The 19,665-nt window shown below is 42.9% G+C and overlaps 1 protein-coding gene across 3 annotated transcripts in view; it reads left to right on the top strand.

Moving 5' to 3' along the window:
• Positions 1 to 19,665, top strand: part of Mapk14 (mitogen-activated protein kinase 14) — a 57,567-nt gene continuing 37,902 nt past the window's right edge. The window contains exons 1-2 of one of the 3 annotated variants that reach the window (XM_090355799.1): positions 1 to 17; positions 577 to 659. Coding sequence is in view for 2 of the 3 variants with exons in the window: in XM_090355798.1 (XP_090211924.1) it covers positions 544 to 659 (116 nt within the window). In the remaining variant the exon portion in view is untranslated. Of the gene's footprint in view, positions 18 to 181; positions 660 to 19,665 lie in introns of those variants that run through there. The other 2 variants (XM_090355798.1, XM_090355797.1) reach the window with 2 other exon arrangements.

Genomic DNA, 19,665 nt, shown 5'->3' with positions numbered 1-19,665 from the left:
GTCTCCTCCTTTTCTCGGTAGCGCTCTCCTCCCTCTCCTAAGCGAGGCGGGGTCGGGGAGGGGGGGGAGCGGGGGTGTTCCATATTGGGTAAGATCTCGGCCCACGGAGAGTCCCCGGAGTTGTTCTCGCGAGAGTACGGCAGGAGGGCTCCAGCTCTCCGGCTTTGCGGGTTAGCGACCACTGCAACCCGGTCGAGTGCTTTGGCGGGGCCGGTGTCGTGCGGTGCTCCCCGCCGTCGGCCTGGTCCGCGAGCCGCTGCAAGGAGGCGGCGCTGGGCGCAGCCTGGAACCCCGAGAGCGTGCTCCTGCTCGAAGCCAGGCTCTCTTCTCCGATCGCCGAGCAGCGCCCAGCCGCTGCCGCTGACAGGGGCCGCGCGCGCGCGAGCGGGAGCCTGCGGGGTCGCTGCCACCGCTGCGCGGGCGACCGGCGCGGGGGGGGGGGTCCCCCGCCAGCCCGGGCGAGTCAGCGGAGCCGGGCAGTGGGTGCGGGTGCAGGCCGGGGCCGCGCGGGCCCCCTCCTCGCCCCGCGGCCGCCGCGGGAAGATGTCTCAGGAGAGGCCCACGTTCTATCGGCAGGAGCTGAACAAGACCATCTGGGAGGTGCCCGAGCGGTACCAGAACCTGTCCCCCGTGGGCTCCGGCGCCTACGGCTCTGTGTGGTGAGTGTCGCCGGGCCAGGGACCCCCCTCCCCACGCCCCGTGCATGCCCGCCGCGGTCCAGGCCTGTTCCGATGTTCCCAGGGCTCAGCGATGCGCCCAGCGGTAGGAATTTTTCCTCAGGGCTGGGCATCGCTACCTCCCGGAGCCCGGCCTGCCCTGCACCCCTCGCGCAGGCTGGACAGCCAGCTAGGCGGCCAGCCGCGTGCACCACCACCGCAGGTCCGCCGTGGGTGGAGGACGGGGCGCTCGGCCCGAGCTCCCACCCCGCGCCTTCCCTTCGTGGTGGGCTGCTGCTCTGAGGAGTGGGATCCCTGCAGCCGTGGCGCAGAAAAGACCCTTCCCCGGGCCAGCCGGGATCCCAGGGCTCGCCGGAGGTTTGCTGCTGCGAGGAGCAGAAGGGGGAAAGCCCGGCCGGGAGACCGTGGTCCTCTGAACGACACGGAAGGGCACAAGCGCGCTCTCCCGACCTTTCCTATTACTATTACGACGACTGCTGTTATTACGAATTTTGCAACCCTCTGTCGAAATTTCGTGTATGAATTCGCACTTGTGTTCGCGGTGGCCCAGACTTTATCTGGGGAGCGCGGTGCCAGCTTGAGTGGTGTGTTTCCGATTCGGTTGAAAGCGTATTTCCTTTTCGGGGAGGGCAGGGCGGGTGGCCGGGCCTGCGAGGGTTCTCCGTGCGTGCAGCTGGAGACGCCGGTGGCCTCTGGGTAGCCACATTGTACCTACTGCTCGTTTAGGGATTGTTTAACAGGACACCTCTCTCCCGTGGAGCGGCCGAGATTCAGATCCAGTGGGGCTCCCTCTAGATCAAAGTTGGTTGTTTTTTTTTTTTTTTTTTTATGAACAGGGCTGAGAGGTATAAATACTTTAAAATTTAGATAATTCCTGTGTATAGTACTGCATGTCTCTCCCCCCCCCCCGCCCCTCCACCCCAAGTCCCTTCGAGGTTTTGCAGGAAACAACTACATTTATGGACTGAGGTACACTATTGTTTTCGTGAGGAACATAAAGCAAAGGAAGAAGTAAATGTCCAGCTTTAATTTACACTGGGTGTTTTAAATAAAATCTATACTATAATATTTCCAGACCTGGGATAGTTTAGCAATTTCCAAAGTTTTATAACAGTATTTTAGATTTAATTTGGGAAGCTTCTGATCTGAAATTAAATATCAGATTTAACTTTTAGCTTTTTCTGTCTTTATAGTTTATGGGCATGTGATGTTTTTAAAAAGGAGCTTGATGTGATTATTGTTTTGGAACAAATTCCAGGGGGCTTCTGGATATGTTAATCTTTAAATATGATTCCTGTATTTTTTTTAAGTCTCAGCATGAATTTCCTGTTTGGTAGAATCTTCTGGGTAATTGTGATTGTGCAATTGTGTTCTGCAACAGATCGAATTGCATTTTCTAGTTCAAGCTGCTCAAGTTATGTTGCAAATAGACACCCTCTGTCTATTATATGTAGATAGATATTGAAGGAAATTTGCAACATTTTATGTTTGTATATGTATTTGTTGTGCTAATTTTTACAGATGTATTTGGATCAGTTCTTCTAAATATATATCTCTATTATTCATTGTTGAACTGACACATTGATAGAGTATCATGCTTTGTTTCCAGTGTTTAAGCCACCCAAAAAGCTGAATGATATGAAAATATACTCTGTTGTCTAGAGTGTAGGTGAACTTTAAGGGGTTAAACTTCTTTTAAGTTTTCTTACCATTGGTGGAGGGAAAGAGATCTAGATTTCTAGAGAAGTGCCATTAACATGAATTCCACATTTTTTTTTTAAGTATTACTTTGTACTTTTCTATGGTATACAATTCAACAGTATCTTGACAATTTTGAAAGTACTTTTGCTAGATATAGATTTCTCTCTCTCAATACTATGTTAATAGATCCATTTTTAAAAATATATAAGATTCAAAAAAGTATTCAGCAAGAAATCTGTTGCTAGATCTTTTCTCTCCCTTAGAAGATTTCTTGTATATCTCTTTAGGATTTTTTTTTTTTGGTTGTATTCCTCCTACTGCTATAACAGGAAAAGACAGTTGACTATAAACCAATGTTTAAAGCTGATTTCAGACTGCAAATCTGAGAATTTAGATTTATTTCATTCAAAATACTGTAGTTATTTGGAGCAACCTTTTAGAATGAGTAACAGAAAATATGTTTTGAAACTTCTCTTTGAATCCACTTTGAGGGCTTTGCTACTTTCCTAAATCTTCATCCCTTGAGAGCAGATTTGATGTTAGGGAATAACAAAGTCAATCTGAATCCAGATAGCATATGGAATTTAGACTCAAGCTTGATGAAAAAGATAAGCCCCTTTGGTGATGGTGTTTTATGTCAGGTTTTTTTTTTTTTTTTTGCCAGTCCTGGGCTTTCTCAAGGCTAGTGCTCTACCATTTGAGCCACAGCACCACTTCTGGTCTTTTCTATTATGTAGTACTGAAGAATCGAACCCTGGCCTTCATGTAACCACTAGCCCAAACTCCTGGCCCAAGGACACTGAATTTTTTTTTTTATTGTAATTAGTAAAAGGGTTACATGATATTTGCCAGATAGAAGGTGCATTAGACACTGAATTTTTGTATGACTTGTTGAATTGGACCTGGGGTCTGTTGGAGGAAAAAAACAAAACTATGAATTTTATTTTAAGAAATGCAACATTGGAGAAATAATCAGCTTCCCATTTTTGTTACTCTGGGTATTATACTTTGTTACTCTTCCATGTGTAACTTTTAAAAGTTTTAAGCCTACTTTCATTCTATTTATTTTTTGCCAGTCTTAGGGTTTGAACTCAGAGCCTGAGCACTGTCTTCGGGCTTTCTCAAGGCTAGCATTCTACCACTTGAACCACAGCACCATTTCCAGCCTTTTCTATGTTTGTGGTACTGAGGAATTGAACCCAGGTCTTCATGCATGCATGCACTCTACCACTAGGCCCAACTGCTGGCCCAAGCCTACTTTTAATTTGTACTATGTAGAAAAAAGAAACAGCCTGTGGAATAACCAACTGTGTCAAAGATCAAACAAACTAGAATTTTGAGAACTGATAGTCTTTCAAGAACCTCCCCTCCCTCCCTCCCTTCCTCCCTTCCTCCCTCCCTCCCTCCCTCCCTCCCTCCCTCCCTCCCTCCCTTCCTTCCTTCCTTCCTTCCTTCCTTGCTTGCTTGCTTTCTTTGTCAGTTGTGAGGCTTGAACTCTTGGCCTGGGTGCTGTCCCTGAGCTCTTCAACTCACAGATATGGCTCTACCAGTTGAGCACCACTTCCAGTTTTCTAGTGATTAATTAGAGATAAGAGTTTCTCAGACTTAGGCCTGGAGTTTGGCCTAGTGGTAGAGTGCTTGCCTAGCATGCATGAAGACCCGGGTTCGATTCCTTGCTAACACATGCATAGAAAAAAGCTAGAAGTGGTGCTGAGGCTCAAGTGGTAGAACTGTAACCTTGAGAAAGTCCAAGGACAGTGCTCAGGCCCTGAGCTCAAGCCCAAGACTGGCGTTGTGACCATTGTGTCTTTCTTTCTAAAGGGGTAAAGGAACTATACCTACATTGTAGTTTTAAGGAACTTTGTTCTTTGCTCTAAGGGGAAATGAAGCAAAATCATTTAGGACTAAGTTGTTGCAAAGCATTGTTTTCGCGGTTTTGGGAAGAATCTTTGTGGTGAGTTTAAGGAAATATAAACAGGAACTTAAGTGCCTTTCCTCTGGGGTAAGGTTTTTCCAGTCTCTTGCTGTTGACTAAAGATGGGAACACTGGTAACCGTAAAGTGGGAGGTGAGAGTTGAGAATTGCTCCTAGATCATGTTTAACTATTTGCTTGGCAGTATCTATTAAACATCACCTATAAGCCAGGCTGGGTTACTTCTATAATCTAGCTACACAGGAGGCTGAGATCTGAGGATCATGGTTCAAAGCCAGCCTTAGGAAAAGTCTGTGAGACTCTTTAATTAACAAAAAAAAGGGGGGGGTGGGAGTTTAGCCTAGTGGTAGAGTGCTTGCCTAGCATGCATGAAGACCTGGGTTCAATTCCTCGATACATAGAAAAAGCTAGGAGTGGTGCTGTGGCTCAAGTGGTAGAAAGCTAGTCTTGGAAAAAGCCCAAGGATAGTGCTCAAGGATAGTGCTCAGGCTCTGAGTTCAAACCCCAGGACTGGCAAAAAAAAATGCTAGATGTGAAGCTGTAACTTAAGTGATAGAATGCTAGCCTTGAGCACAAAAGTTCAGGAACATTGTCCATGCCCTGAGTTCAAGCCCCAGGACTGGCAAGCACTCTACCACTTGAGCTATAGCGCCATATCTGGCTTTTTCTATATATATGATACTGAGGAATCCAACCATGGCTTCATGCGTGCTAGGCAAGCACTCCACCACTAAGACACATTCCCAGCCCTCCTTTCCTCTTTTCCCTTCCCCTTCCCCTCCCCTCCTCTCTCTCTCCCTCTCTCCCTCTTTCCCTCTCCCTCTCTCCTTTTCCCTCTCCCTCTCCTGCCCTGTCTGTGCTAGGGATTGACCCAAGTCCTTGCTCATGTCAAGCATGTACTCTATCATTGAGTTTAGCCTCAAGGCTGATATCTGTAACTCAGTTTTCTAGATGAGTAATTGGACTCAGTCATTAAAGGAATGATGTGCTTTGGTTTGGGGCTTGGGTTTCAGCACCGTAAATTAGTTTCCTTTCCTGCAGATGTGGCTTGCTGAAGTTGTGGCCTCTCCTCTGTACTCACAGTTCTTGCAGTATAGAGTTGTAACTGTAGGAAAGAAGTTCCACCAATATCATTATCCTGCTAATTTGAGGATTATGACATAACCCATTAGAGGCTTCCCTCTTCTTCAGAATCAATAAACCTGAAATGAGTTCAATACCCAGATTAAAGGTCCCCCCCAAAAAAAAAAGGATTATTAGGTGGTACAAATAGTTATTCCCTGCATTTATGAGTTGGTTTGGAATTCTTCAGGATACACTTTTGTAAAGTTGGGACTGTCTGACATGTTTGTGTTATGTAAGTATAAAATATAAAAAGAAATAGTCATGTCTTCAGTCACATCATCAGATTTTTGCTCTGTATATGAAATTTGGCATAAACTGATTTGTTCCTAAGAGGTTTGGTTACAGTAGTGCTTAACTAACCCTGACTTGGAACCTAAGAATTTCCTCTTGTGTTTGCCTTAGACTTGGAAGTCATGCCTATTGTTGTTGTTTTCTGGACAGAGAGAAATAAAAACCACAAACTCTTTAAATTTGTAAGTGTACTTTGTAAAAGAAACTTTCAATATTAGAAGTAGGTTAGACTTGTCTTTGCACAGTGCTTCTGTAAATTAAGATGTGCTAAGGATTTTCCATTGTTCAGGCATTTCAGGAATTATAGGAAAAATAAGGATTGCAGCTTGTAAATTCTGCAGTTCACAAATATGTTTGGGTTCAGGCTGATTGTGGGACAAGTGGTGAAAGTGGCAGTTTTGGCCTTGAGCAAATGGGTAGATTGAGGTGACATTTTCTAAACTGCAGGATGTTTCAGGGTCTGGAATTGTAGAGGGATGGGGTAGAGGGATGTCCTCTCTGAGGACATGATTGCAGATTATAGAGTTGCCACAGCCAGGTGTAGTCTTTGATGCTGGATATGGACTATGAACAAAGCACACTGTTGCATATCCTTAAGAAGCTGCATTTAGATGATGATGGAGATGGACCCTAGACAGAAATATTGGTAGTGTGTCAGATGGGGAATACTGTAGAGAAAGTGAAGCATGAGAAGGAGAATGCTGGGATCAAACCCAGCGCGGCCTCCTACATGCTAGGACTGCTTTGCCTCTGAGCTCCATTCCCAGTCCTGGGTTGTGTTGTTAAGCAGTGAGGTAGGCCCTACTGATAAGCAGTGAGGGTAGGCCCCACTGATAAGTAACAGTTGAGAGAAGAACTAAAGGAGGTGATTATTACACTGGTTGGACATGGGTGGATTGGGGATGGAAAAACCTCCCAGGCTGGGAGATTAGCCAATGCACAGTGCATTGGGCAGACCTTGTGCTGCAGAAATAGTTCAGAAAGCAGCATGATTAGAACTGAGTGAATCAGGATCCAAATACTGGGTGTTTTGGTGAGTGAGAATTGAGGGGATTGCAGGATCTCAGAGGGTCTTAATTTGCCTTTGTAAGAAGTGTGACTTTTACTCTGAGAAATAAAGCTTGTGAATGGTTACAGACAGAGAGGATGTAACTTAGATTTTAACACACCGATCTAGTCTGAAATCTTTGTTTTTCTTTTCTTTTTTTCCCCCATTTCTGTTTCTTACCAGCTGAGATGCTATTTGTAGCTCAGGATAGACTGAGAAGAGTAGATGAATGAGTGTAGAGCCCCATCTAAACACAATTCTTATTCCAACAGTCCCAGTATACTTGTTGGGCCCTGGAAAAGCATGTACTTCTTTCCAGCTCTAAATAACATAGGCTTCTCTTTTTCAGGTTTTTGTTGCCAGAAGTAAGTAAGCAAAGAGTTTAGCTCTAGGGTTCAACTGAATGAGGAAGATTAGCCTACTGGCAGTATTTCCTAGCAGTTTTGGCCTCTAGGATTTTTCTTACTTTTGGCTCCTATTTTAAAGGCTGTTTCTACCTCTTTAACATTTAAGCACTTACAATCTCATTTTGTCTTGGTTGGCTTCATGTCTTCTTTACACTAATCAGTGTTTCATAATTTTAGTAGATATTGGACAGTCCCTGTCACTAATGCTTGGCTGGCTGTAAGGCCCCAGGGATTTACCTGTTAATTTAAATTGACTGTGTAAGTGAAAAAATTCTCCAGAGGGGCCAGGAGTTTAGCCTAGTGGTAGAGTGCTTGGTATCACATGCATAGAAAAGGCTAGAAGTGATGCTGTGGCTCAAGTAGTAGAGTGCTAGCCTTGAGGAATGCCCAATGACAGTGCTCTGGCCCTGAGTCCAAGCCCCAGGACTGGCAAAAGAAAAAATAGAAACAAAGAAAAAAGAAAGGGCTGGGAGTTTGGCCTAGTGGTAGAGTGCTTGCCTAGCATGCACAAAGACCCGGGTTCGATTCCTCGGTACCACATACATAGAAAAAAGCCAGAAGTGGTGCTGAGGCTCAAGTGGTAGCGCTCTAGCCTTGAGAAAAGTCCAAGGACAGTGCTTAGGCCCGGAACTCAAGCCCCGGACTGGCAAAAAAAAAAAAAAAAAAAAAAAAAAAAGAAAGAAAGAAAAAAGAAAAATTCTACAGAGAAGTCACCTTACAAAACTCCTACTTGTTTATTGTCTTCCCTGCCTTTACAGATGTAAGCCCTTCTCCTTCATCAAAGCTTTCCCCTTCTTATTGCTCTATCATCTGGTTGCAAAAAGTGAGTTTTTCTGCCCAAACACAGATTTCCAAGGCAACATAACAAAAAGGTAATAGAACAAATGTTTATTTTGTCTAGACCTGCTGTCTGACTAACTTTAGACCCTGGACATGTTGGTTCCTGTAACTGAATGGTGTGGTTGCAGGTTTTCTTGTTGCTCTAGAAACCTTCTCCTCTCAGCTCTTAGTGGTATTCTGTCTGCACTTGTGACATGAAGGAAGGTGTGTGTGTGTGTGTGTGTGTGTGTGTGTGTGTGTGTGAGAGAGAGAGAGAGAGAGAGAGAGAGAGAGAGAGAGAGAGAGAGAGAGAGAGAGAGAGAGAGAGAAAACAAAATATGTGATGTACCCTAATGGTGTTTAGAAGCTTAGGGTCCAAAGAATGAGAGTAATGTCACACCACACATGAGGGCACCAAAATAAAATACACACACACACACACACACACACACACACACACACACACACACACACACACACACACACACACACATATATATATATATATACACTGCCCTCTTTGTTTTCCTGAACATTAATTTTGGTAGCCAATGCTAGGCATCATTTACAAAGATTTTAAAAGCAGAATGGATCCTGGATTGTCTCTTGATGTCCTTCCTCTCTAGTTTTTTGAAATTCTTTCAGTTAAATTTTCATCTCAACTCTACCTTTGCCCCTCCCTCCCTCCTAGTACTCAGTAGGAGAGTGCTTTACCCTTGAACCATGCCTTTAATCTTGTTTTTCATGGGTTTTTGTTGTTGTTTTGTTTTTTGTTTTTTTTTTGCCAGTCCTGGAGCTTGAACTCAGGGCCTGAGCACTGTCTTTCGGCTTTCTCAAGGCTAGCACTCTACCACTTGAGCCACAGCACCATTATGTATGTGGTACTGAGGAATGCAAACTGGGTCTTCGTGCATGCTAGCCATGCACTCTACCACTAGGCCAAACTCCCAGCCCTCACGGCTTGTTTTTGAGATAAGGTCTTCCTGCCCAGGCATATACCTGGACTGTGATCCTCCTACTTTGGAATTCCAGTCCTAGCTGGGATGACAGGTGTGCACCACCATACCTAGCTGCTGGTATTGAAACGGACTTTTATATGCTTTTCTGCCCAGGTTGGCTTACAGCTGGGATTCTTCTAATCTCAGCCTCCCATATATCTTGAGTGACAGGCACATGCTACTGTTTTCTCCCAGGTATCAGCTAAGAAGGGGGTCTTGTGAACTTTTCTGCCTGTGCTGGCATTGAACTGCAGTCCTTCCTAACCTTAGCCTTCTAAGTAGCTAGGATTACAGACTTGAGCCATTGGCGCCTAGCTCTACCTTTATATTTCTAAGCCTCTTGAAATATTTTTTAGATTTTTTTTCTATCTCTCTCCCAAATTTAGTGACTTGCTGTAGCCACTTTTTTTTTTTTTTCCAGTCCTGGGCTTGAGCTCAGGGACTGAGCACTGTCCTTGGATTTTTCTCAAGGCTAGAACTCCACCACTTGAGCCTCAGCACCACTTCTGGCTTTTTCTAAGTATGTAGTACTGAGGAATTGAACCCAGGTCTTTGTGCATGCTAGGCAAGCACTCTACCACTAGGCCAAATTCTAGGTCCCTGTAGCCACTTTTTACATCTAAAGCAACCAGGTTCTGTGCTGGAAATCTGTGTCAGGAGCCTTTCAGTCTGGTGGTTCAGATCTAGAAAGTGATAGCATCAGCATGTGCCCATGAGAAGTCAAAAAATCCCCAGAGTCCTTTTGATCTGTATAGGGCGCCAGGAAAAATAGAGAGGAACTGGGAGGGAGAAGACCCCTCGGTCCTTCACTTCTCCTTCTGCTTTCACTTGGGTTATGTTTCTATGTCTTCTCATCTAAATTTCATGGCCTGTCATCATGCCCTTATTAATACTGATGCTAGAGCAAGAGGGAAAAATAACAAAGAGAGCTGACCCTAAGTACTGTGAGCATCTATTAAGTTAGGCTTACATTCCCAAACATAGTATAGCCAAGAGCTGCTCAAATCTGTGGCCATTTAGAATGGAATAATAGTTTGTTGTGCATTTGTACCAGCATCCCAGTCTCATCCCCTCTAGATAACCAGTAATAATTTCTAGATGTGACAACCAAAAATACATAAATGGCTTATAGAAATTTTATATAACTCTATGTACTTAGATTAATTTGTCCTAGTAAAATTTAGGATAACTTGAACCTTCTACTTATTTAAAAAAAAAATAAAAAGAAAGAAGAGACTGCTGGGAGCCATGGCTCATACCTGTAATCCTAGCTACTCAGGAGACTGGGATCTGAGGATCACGATTCAAAGCCAGACTGGGCACTAAAGTCTGTGAGACTCTAACCTCCAATAAACCACTAGAAAACTGGAAGTAGGCCTGTGGCTCCAGTAAGCTGAAGAGCTCAGGGACAGTACCCAGGCTCAGAGTTCAAGCCTTACAACCAAGTAAAAGACAAACAACAACAATAAAAAAAACTCAAAACGAACAAAAAACCTATTGTACTTTCTGCTTTTAAAGTTGGAGCCTTTCTGAACGTATCTGTCATTATTTCCAGAAGTCTTAATAGGCTTTCTTATGGGCAAGGTCCAAAATACGACCTAATCAACTCAGTGGATAAGAAAACTCACCTGGCATGTTTGCTTGACCAGGTATGTTACCACACCTGGTGCAATTAGGACATGGTAGTGATAGCTGAGGTGATCTGTTTGTTATTAATCTTTTTTCTCCCCGTTGCCATGACCCATTTCAGAGATTTTTAATGTTTATGGAAAGGAAAGCAATTCTAAGATGATAACAGGATGCCCAAGTTGGAACATAGCACTTTTTCTGGTTTCCTGTCTGCTGTTCTTTTCATTCTTTTATTCTTTTTAAACAGTGCATTTCTTTTTGCTTGCTTGCTTGCTTTCTTGTCTCTTATCACTAAGCCACATTCCCAGTCCTCTGGTGTTCTTTTTTATGTCTATTCTCTTCTATGTTGTTCCAGTTTCTAGTTTTCATGCGCTTAAAACTAACATGTTATTTGGAAAGTTACCAAGAAAGCATCAGCAAGGGGCAAGAAGTAACATATTACAAACTCTAGTCTACCTATTTTTTTTTTCCCTGCCAGTCTTGGAGCTTGAACTCAGGGCCTGGGCACTGTCCCTGAACTTCTTTTGTTCAAGGCTAGCATTCTATCACTTGAACCACAGTGCCACTTCCAGCTTTTTCTATTTATGTGGTACTGAGGAATTGAACCCAGGGCTTCATACATGCTCGGCAAGCACTCTATCATTACATTTCCAGCCCTCTTATCTATGTTTTTGAAGGTTCTTGCTAATCTTCCCTGGCTTTAGACAACAACAAAATTAATTTTTTAGTGATTTTTGTGGCTCTCAGATAGTAGTAACTGAGGAGTCTATTATATTCTCCTGTAGTTTTCCTGAATTATTTGTAGTGGCAATAATTAATTTAGTGGAACAGTGTGTGTGTGTGTGTGCATGCATGCATGCATGTGTGTGTGTTTTGGTACTGGGGGCTTATACTTAGGGTCTGGTTATATTCCTTAACTTTTTTGCTCAAGGTTTGTGCTTCACCATTTGAGCCTCACTACACTTCTGACTTTTTTTTTTGCTGGTTCATTGGAGATATTATGGATACCCAAACTGGTTTCTGAGAACCTCATCTTCAAATCCCAACCTCCTGAATAGGTAGAATTACAGGCATAGGCCAATAGATCTCAGTTAACTGTGGTTTCTCTTTTTTTTTTCCCCTTCAGTCATGGAGCTTGAACTCTGGGCCTGGGCACTGTCCCTGAGTTCTTCAGCTCAAGGATACTGCCCTACACCTTGAGCCACACGCCACTTCTGGTTTTCTAGTGGTTAATTAGCTCATAGACTTTCATGCCGGGGCTGGCTTTGAACATGATCCTCAGATCTCAGCCTCCTGAATAGCTAGGATTACAGGCATGAGCCACTGTGCCCAGCATTTGATTGCAGTTTTTTTATAACTAGGTATCTGAGGTACCGTAAGTTTGCAAGTTTCAAATGCATGTATGTATACATTTGTGTTTTAAATCTCCTGTATCAAAGAAAGTTTGCTGATCACTTGTCAGATGGTGTTCACTGCCTGCTACTGTAAAAGAATTGATATGCATGGCAAACTATATAAAGTATTGACGTATATGCCTAAGTGAGACATTATGGGTTATAATGCTTCATTGAGGGGAAAGGTGTTGAGGTTTATTTTGAAAGCTGAGGAGTTGTTTGGGGAACAGGGAAAGGAATTTTTTTAGACAAGAAAGCATATACTAAGTGAACATAAAAAAGGATGGGTTTGATCTTATAAACATCGCAGGTAGGGTAAACCCAGTTGAGACTCTTATTTCTATAATGGTTCAGAATTTCATGTGAAACTTAGAACCATAGAGATGTTTGAGCCCTCCCACCAGACATTTAGACTTAGGTCCAGAGTAGTTTACATGGATTTCGGACTTGTATGCTCTGGGTAGTAAAGAGCTGTCACAGCTTCTTGACTTGTGAAGTTGTGGTGAGACATAGCATCTTTCAATGTATCTGGTTTAAGTATGCTTCCAGAATGGATCGGAGAAAGCAAATGTGCTGCTCTGCAAACCTTTGCAGCAATTTATTTATGCTCACCTCTACTCATTCATACTCCAAATCTTTTAGTTTCTTGAAATCAGGAACAATCTGTGTTTTCCTTATAGTATGCCAGCCACTAGGCTAGATTCTGTGATAAAAAAGATAAACCGTAGCTATGTTCTCCCTTACCGCTTAATTTGGGTTGGTAGAGGAGAGAGGAAAGAGACATAAAACAATGGCCATTTTGGGGGCTGGGGAGTGGGCTTAGTGGTAGAGTACTTGCCTAGCATGCATGAAGCCCTGGGTTCAATTCCTCAGTACTACATAAACAGACAAAGCTATAAGTGGCAATATGGCTCAAGTAATAGAATGCTAGCCTTGAGCAAAAGAAGCTCAGAACCTGTACCCAGGACCGGACCAGAATTCAAGCTCCAGGATTGGCCAAAACAAACAAAAAAAAGGCCTTTTTTGGTGGTTAACTTGGCTATAATGTGTCGTTGATTGTGGTAGTTCTTAGGGCTTATCTAAGAATTGTTGAATAAAAGGGTTTTTTTTTTGTTTGTTTGTTTTGTTTTGTTTTTGCCAGACCTGGGACTTGAACCTCAGGGCCTGAGACTGTCCTTGAGCATTCCCAAGGCTCGTGCTCTACCACTTGAGCCACAGTACCACTTCTGGACTTTTCTGTGTGTGTAGTACCAAGGAATTGAACCCAGAGCTTCATGTGTGCTAGGCAAGCACTCTACTACTAAGCCACATTGCCATCCCTAAAAGTGCATTTTTTTTGCCAGTCCTGAGCTTGAGCTCAGGGCCTGAGCACCGTCCTTGGACTTTCTCAAGGCCAGAGCTCTACCACTTGAGCCTCAGCACCACTTCTGGCTTTTTTCTATGTATGTAGTACCAAAGAATTGAACCTGGGTTTTCATGTGTGCTAGGCAAGCACTCTACCACTAGGCCAAACTCCTGGCCCCTAAAAGTCATTTTTAACTTGTAGAAACTATAGTTGGCTACCCATAGGTGGACAGAGAATAATATTTTAATATTCTTCCTTTTTAGCCATTTATTAGGTAGTTAGTTAGACAGTTATGGGGATTGAACTCAGAGCCTGGGTACTGTCCCTGAGCTTCTTTTGCTCAAGGCTAATTGGAGATAAGAGTCTCACAGACTTTCTTGCCTAGGGGCTGGCTTTGAACCATAATCTTCAGCTCTTATCCTCTTGAGTAGCTAGGATTGCAGGTGTGAGCCACTGGTGCCTGGCTTTTATTTTAAAGGTATATTTAACCTCTAATTTGATAGTAGAGAGTATGTACTACGAAAAGTCCTGTGTTAGAAGCTGCAGATACAGCATTGACCATGGAATTATTTTATAGCAGTATGTTTGTTTTAATTTAAAGGGTTTTAAACTACCTGCCTTTTCCAATTTGTAAAGCATTTCCAGTTAATTATTTTCTTTGAGCCTCCAAACAGCATTATGAGGTAGGTAAAGCTGGTGACATCCCTGTTTTATGGATTTGGAGCCAGGCTCATGGAAGCTTTGGTAGAGAGCCCCAGTAAGTGCAAAACCATAACCAGAACTTGTCCCTCAACTACTGCCTTATTTACTCTTCTCCGGGAGCATGCTATGTATGATTTTTGCTTAATAAAAATTAAAATTTTTCAAGATCAAATCATCAAAATATGGTAGAAAATAGTACACATGGAAGTCATTCTCTGAGATGCAAAAGTAGCTCTGTTAAATGGAATTTCTGTGTGTGTGTGTGTGTGTGTGTGTGTGTGTGTGTTTAACACAATAAAAAGATTCTTATCTAGTATTCCCATAAGTGAGATATCTTGAGAATGCCAGGACAGGTGTTCATCAACTTTCATTGGGGTTCTATCCTAATAAGCTCTATATGAATTGAAAATAGCCTTAAATAAAAATGGATTTAATCCACCTAACCTACCTTAGGTATAAGGTATACCTTAGGGATGTGGCATGCTTAGAGTATGAGTTGTCTTTGTGATCACATGACCAATAGCTGAGGCTAGCTGCTGTTGCTGAGTAGTGGGAAAGGCTTGTGCCGCTTCTTGCTAGCCTGGGAAAGGGTCACAGTTCTAAATTTGAAGTATAATATTTATAGAAAATTTATTATATTAGCACCATTGGAAAGAGAAACTATGGGGAAATTACTAAAGCATCCTAAGTTGGGGACCCTCAGTGTAACATAACCAAGATGCTAAGTGCAATGGTTTCAAAATATGGTTGGTATGTACACTCCTCCCATTGAGAAATGGAGCGCAGTTCCCCTCCTTCCAATGACTCCTGTACTTTGTGACTCGATTCCTAAAGAACAAAATGAGGCAGAAATGGTGGAGTAGGCCTTTAGAGGGCTTTGTAGAGATAGTGTGCCTCCTGCCTTGCTTTGCCTGAGATTGCTTGCTCTAGACAAGAGTGTTTCACCCTCAAGAAGAATTGGTATTTGAGGCCAGAGCATTCTTTGTTGTCTGGGACTGTTTTGTCCATGGTAGGATGCTTAAGAACATCTTCAATTATGACAGCCAAAAATGTCTCAGACATTTTCAGATGTCCCCAGTGAAGAACAGCTGCTTTAGGGAAGCCAGCTGCCTTAGCTGGGAAGACCCTGAACAGTCTTATGCAGAGGACACCTGGGCAAGAATAGGAGTCCTGACAATTGGTGTGACTATGAGGCATCTTGGAAGTGGACTCTGAGCCTCCGGCAAGTCTTCAGATGACTTGTTGTGGCCCATATCTTGACTGTGATCTCGTGAGATACAGTGAGCCAAAGCCATTTATGGAAAATACTCTCAAATTTCTGGCCCACTGAAACATGAGATTATCTATCTTGTTTAAACCACCAGAGTTTGGGGAAATCTGTTTTCCATAGGAGATAACTAAGAGATAACTAAGATGCTACATGTTATAATGTATGTCATATGGAGAAATAAAGATTGAGGAAACAAACTGAAGCTTGCAATGTAGCTGTGAATATACATAATTATGTTCATGGCATATATATATATATTTTTTTTTTTTTCCTGGGGCTTGAAAACTGGGCCTGGGTACACTTTCCCTGAGCTTCTTTTCTTGCTCAAGGTTAACACTCTTCCACTTGAGCCATAGCACCAATCCTGGTTTGTTTGTGTGGTACTGAGGAATCAAACCCAGGGCTTCATGCATGCTAGACAAGCATTCTACCACTAAGCCAAATTCCCAGCCCCATGGCATATATTTGTAAAGTGGATATGAGGCTTATAAACACTGAACACTTTGAAATTGTAGCTGCAAAATAGTACTAAGTGATTACAATGTAACTTATGATAATTAGCTTTTAGTATTTTAAATTATTTGTCTGAAAGAAAAAGCCAGAAATGGTGCTGTGGCTCAAGTGGTAGAGCACTAGCCTTGAGGAAAGCCCAAGGACAATGCTCAGGCCCTGAATTCAAGCCTCAGGACTGGCAAAAAAAAAATGACATCGAAATATTACAAATATACAGAAGCAGAGAGTAAATGTAAAGAGGCTTTTTAATAGCAAAAAAACAATTTGCATGTAATATTTTTGTAATCGTTTTATGATAACCATTGCTCTTAATGTAGAAATGTCTTCTCCCCTCTCCCTCCTCCTCTACCACCACCAGCACCTTTTCTCCCCCTTGCAACATGTCCCCAAGCCCTTTTTGCCTTTTATTTTGGGGTTAGAGTCTTGAGATTTGTAGCTTTTAACTCAAGTGGATCTCAAACATGATCCTCGTGATTTCTGCTTTCCAAATAGCTGCGTTTACAGACATGAGCCACTGTACCCACCCTCAGCTCTGTCATTTTCTGTTTATGCCCTGGGCATGTTACTTAACGTCTTTGTACCTCAGTTTGCTTACCTGAACGAAGGGAGTTATAATAATGTCTTTTCTTGAGGTTGTTGTGATAAAGGTGTTTGTATTTGTGAGGATTCAGAACAGTACCTAACAATAATAAACACCAAACATTAGTTTGACCATTAGTACAAGTTCTTTTTTTTTTGGCCAATTCTGGGGCTTGAACTCAGGATTTGGGCACTGTCCTTGAGCTGCTTTTTGTCAAGGCTAGTACTCTACCACTTGAGCCATAGCACTACTTCCAGCCTTTTCTGTGTGTTTGGTACTGAGGAATCTAACTCAGGGTTTCATGCATTCTAGGCAAGCACTTTATAAGTTCTTGCTGCATGCTACTGAATTTGTAAAACTGAGCCAAATGGTGAAAGTAAAGTTTTCCTTTTGTATTTTGAAATAGCTCCATTGTATATACTCAGAATCATCTTATGTTAAGTATTTCTTGAGAATGTCTGTATGCCAGGTGTTAACTAAGTCCTGTGTACTAGTGTGCTCTGATGGTAAACAGGGCATATGCATTTCTTATCCTAAAGATGTTTCAGATACATTGGAAAGGCAGGTGATTATTACTGTATAATATTTGAGCTTTACTGGGGACCAGGCTTTTGCTAAACCTACCATAAAAGTTATCACCTTGATTAAAAGACACCCTATAGATAAACACTATCCTCATTGCACATATGTGGCTGAAAGAATTAATTAACCCCCTCAAGATTATATAGTTACTAAGTGGCAGGACTGGAATTAAAACCCAGATAGTCTGATTCCAAAGCTGCCTTTATCTAACTACTCTGCCGATGGCAAATAAACATATAATAAGTGTAATTATTGGAGTCCACAGAAGACTGCTTAACCCTAGCCTGCCTTTTCTTGAATAGATCCAGGAGCCAACTAGAGATTAAGGTATATATTCTGCTACTGGTAAAGCTGGCCTGGAGAGATGCTGGGCCACGTCAGCCAAGTGGGTCTCTTTATTTTCTCCCCACTGAGTTGAACTTACACAGAATTGTAGGCAAGTCAGCTAGGCACCTTTGGGCATTCTCCCCAGCAAGACTGCCTTGAAGTGGAGTGTCAGAGCTGGTCCCATAGGAGCCATCCCACCTCCCCAAACTGAAGCCAGTTTGAAGCGAAGTATAAACTTAGTAGAATCTTAAGAGAAAGGACAAATTGTTCTTGGATAGGTTTGAAGTCCATATTCAGAAGAGAAAAGAGCCCTCTGCCATTATGTGGAATAAGGAAGGAGTTGGTGTTGGGACCCAGTGTCTCCTGGGGACCTTTTAGGTCACTGAGGGAGTGATGAGACAAATTCCGGAAGGATAAGAGTTTAGTCATAGCATGAGATGTGAATGAGCGCGAGGAGAATCTCAGGAACAGCTTGTCTGAGCAGTTTAAGGAACTGAAAGGAGCCTGCATGCCCCCCAGCAGGCCTGGGAGGGGAGGCAGGAAGGAGTGTTGCAGGGGCCGGATGAGGGCTTGGGCAGGGTCAAGTCACCCGGGCCTTGTGAGCCCTATGATAAGAAATTTGCACTTGGTTCTATATGTTAAGGAGATTGCTTGAGTGATTTGCAGCAAAAGTTTTAAAAAAATTTTAAAAATTGTATCAGAAAGTTGGGTGCTGGTGGCTCACAACTGTAACCCTAGCTACTCAGGAGGCTGAGATCTAAAGATCATAGGACAAAGCCAACCTAGACAAGAAAGTCTGTGAGACTCTTATTTCCAGTTAACTTCCAAAGAAAAGCTAGAAGTGGATCTGTGGCTCAAAGTGATAAAGCACTAGTCTTGAACAAAAATAGCTAAGGGACATTGTCCAGGCCTTGAGTTCAAGCCCCAGGACCAGCACACACCCACACACACATACACACACACACACACACAAAGATTGTATCAGAAGTTGGGCATAGTAGATCACATGTGTAATCACAGCACTCAGGAGTGTGAGGTAGAATAAATCATGATAGATAGATAGATAGTATTGGGTGCTAGTACAGAATATATTAGAAGGAAAGAAAACAAACAGAAATGATAAAGATGGTATTCACTAAGATGAGAGTTGTATCAGGTATTCAAATGTCTGACTTGAGCACTTACCAGAATAACAGACAGGGAGAGTAGTAGTCTGGGCAGTTTGAACTTGTTAATGAGTTCGAGTCTTACATGTGTTCCATATAAGAATGTCTGGCAGCTGGGCGTTACTGGCTCGCACCGTAATCCTAGCTACTCAGGAGGCTAAGATCTGAGGATGGCAATTCAAAGCCAGCCCAGGCACTAAAGTCCATGAGACTCTTAATCTCAAATTAACCACCAGAAAACTGGAAGTGGAACTGTGGATCACATGGTAGAGTGGCAGCCTTGGGCTGAAGAGCTCAGGGATAGAGCCAAGGCACAGAGTTCAAGCCCTACGACTGACCAAAAAAAAAGAATGTCTGACAGACTGTTGACTGAGAAAAAATACAGTAATAAATATAGATGTAGGGGTTTTAATGGCATTTAACTTGAAGCTATGGAATGTGGCAGGGAGAAGAGAAGAGGGCTAGGACATGTCCTGAAAAACACCTTCACAAGGAGTTTGAGTGAAGGTACGCATTCTGGGAACCAACGGAAATATGGCTACAGACTAGGAGGGACCGAATTTAGAGGAAGAAGCAGTGGTAACTATGTCAGTTTGCTAATTCAGGAAAGTAGCCATTTGATTTATCCATAGGGATCACTAACGATAGGGAGAAGAGTAGTTTCTGAATGGCTTCAAGAAGGAATGATGAATGGATTGTAAAGATCTGTGCCTATAAAACCTTAATAGCTGAAACTCTGGACAATTTTGTCTGTAGATTCTCTATTTCCAATGAACACTGCTGCTGCTCTATGGGGCACACTGAATAGCAGATGTAAAGATGTATGTGTTGGAGTTGTGCGAAGAGCTTGGGAAAATACAGACCGCTGGACCTCCTTTGGTTTCTGGGATAGAGCCTACAAATTTGCATTGCTTACACATTCCCACATGAAACTGATGGGCTGGTTCCCCTGTGTTGGGCTCTCTGGTGTAGATGATTTGGGGTGTGGGAGGGGAACAGACAGGGAGACTTAACTGTGATGGCAGTCTCACTGAGGGAAGTTACTTGTTGGGGAAAGGAAATTGCTAGAGCATATTTATTTGACAAGGTCACAGGGAGAAGTGACTGATACAGCAAAGAGGTTGAAGTGGTATAGGAAGATAGGGATGACTCCAAAGT

This window comes from Megascapheus bottae, chromosome 22 (assembly GCF_031878675.1).
Source record: "Megascapheus bottae isolate mThoBot1 chromosome 22, mThoBot2.hap1, whole genome shotgun sequence".
Taxonomy (NCBI): domain Eukaryota; kingdom Metazoa; phylum Chordata; class Mammalia; order Rodentia; family Geomyidae; genus Megascapheus; species Megascapheus bottae.
The sequence above is the reverse complement of the archived record's forward strand: the minus strand, read 5'-3'. Positions and strand labels throughout refer to the sequence as shown.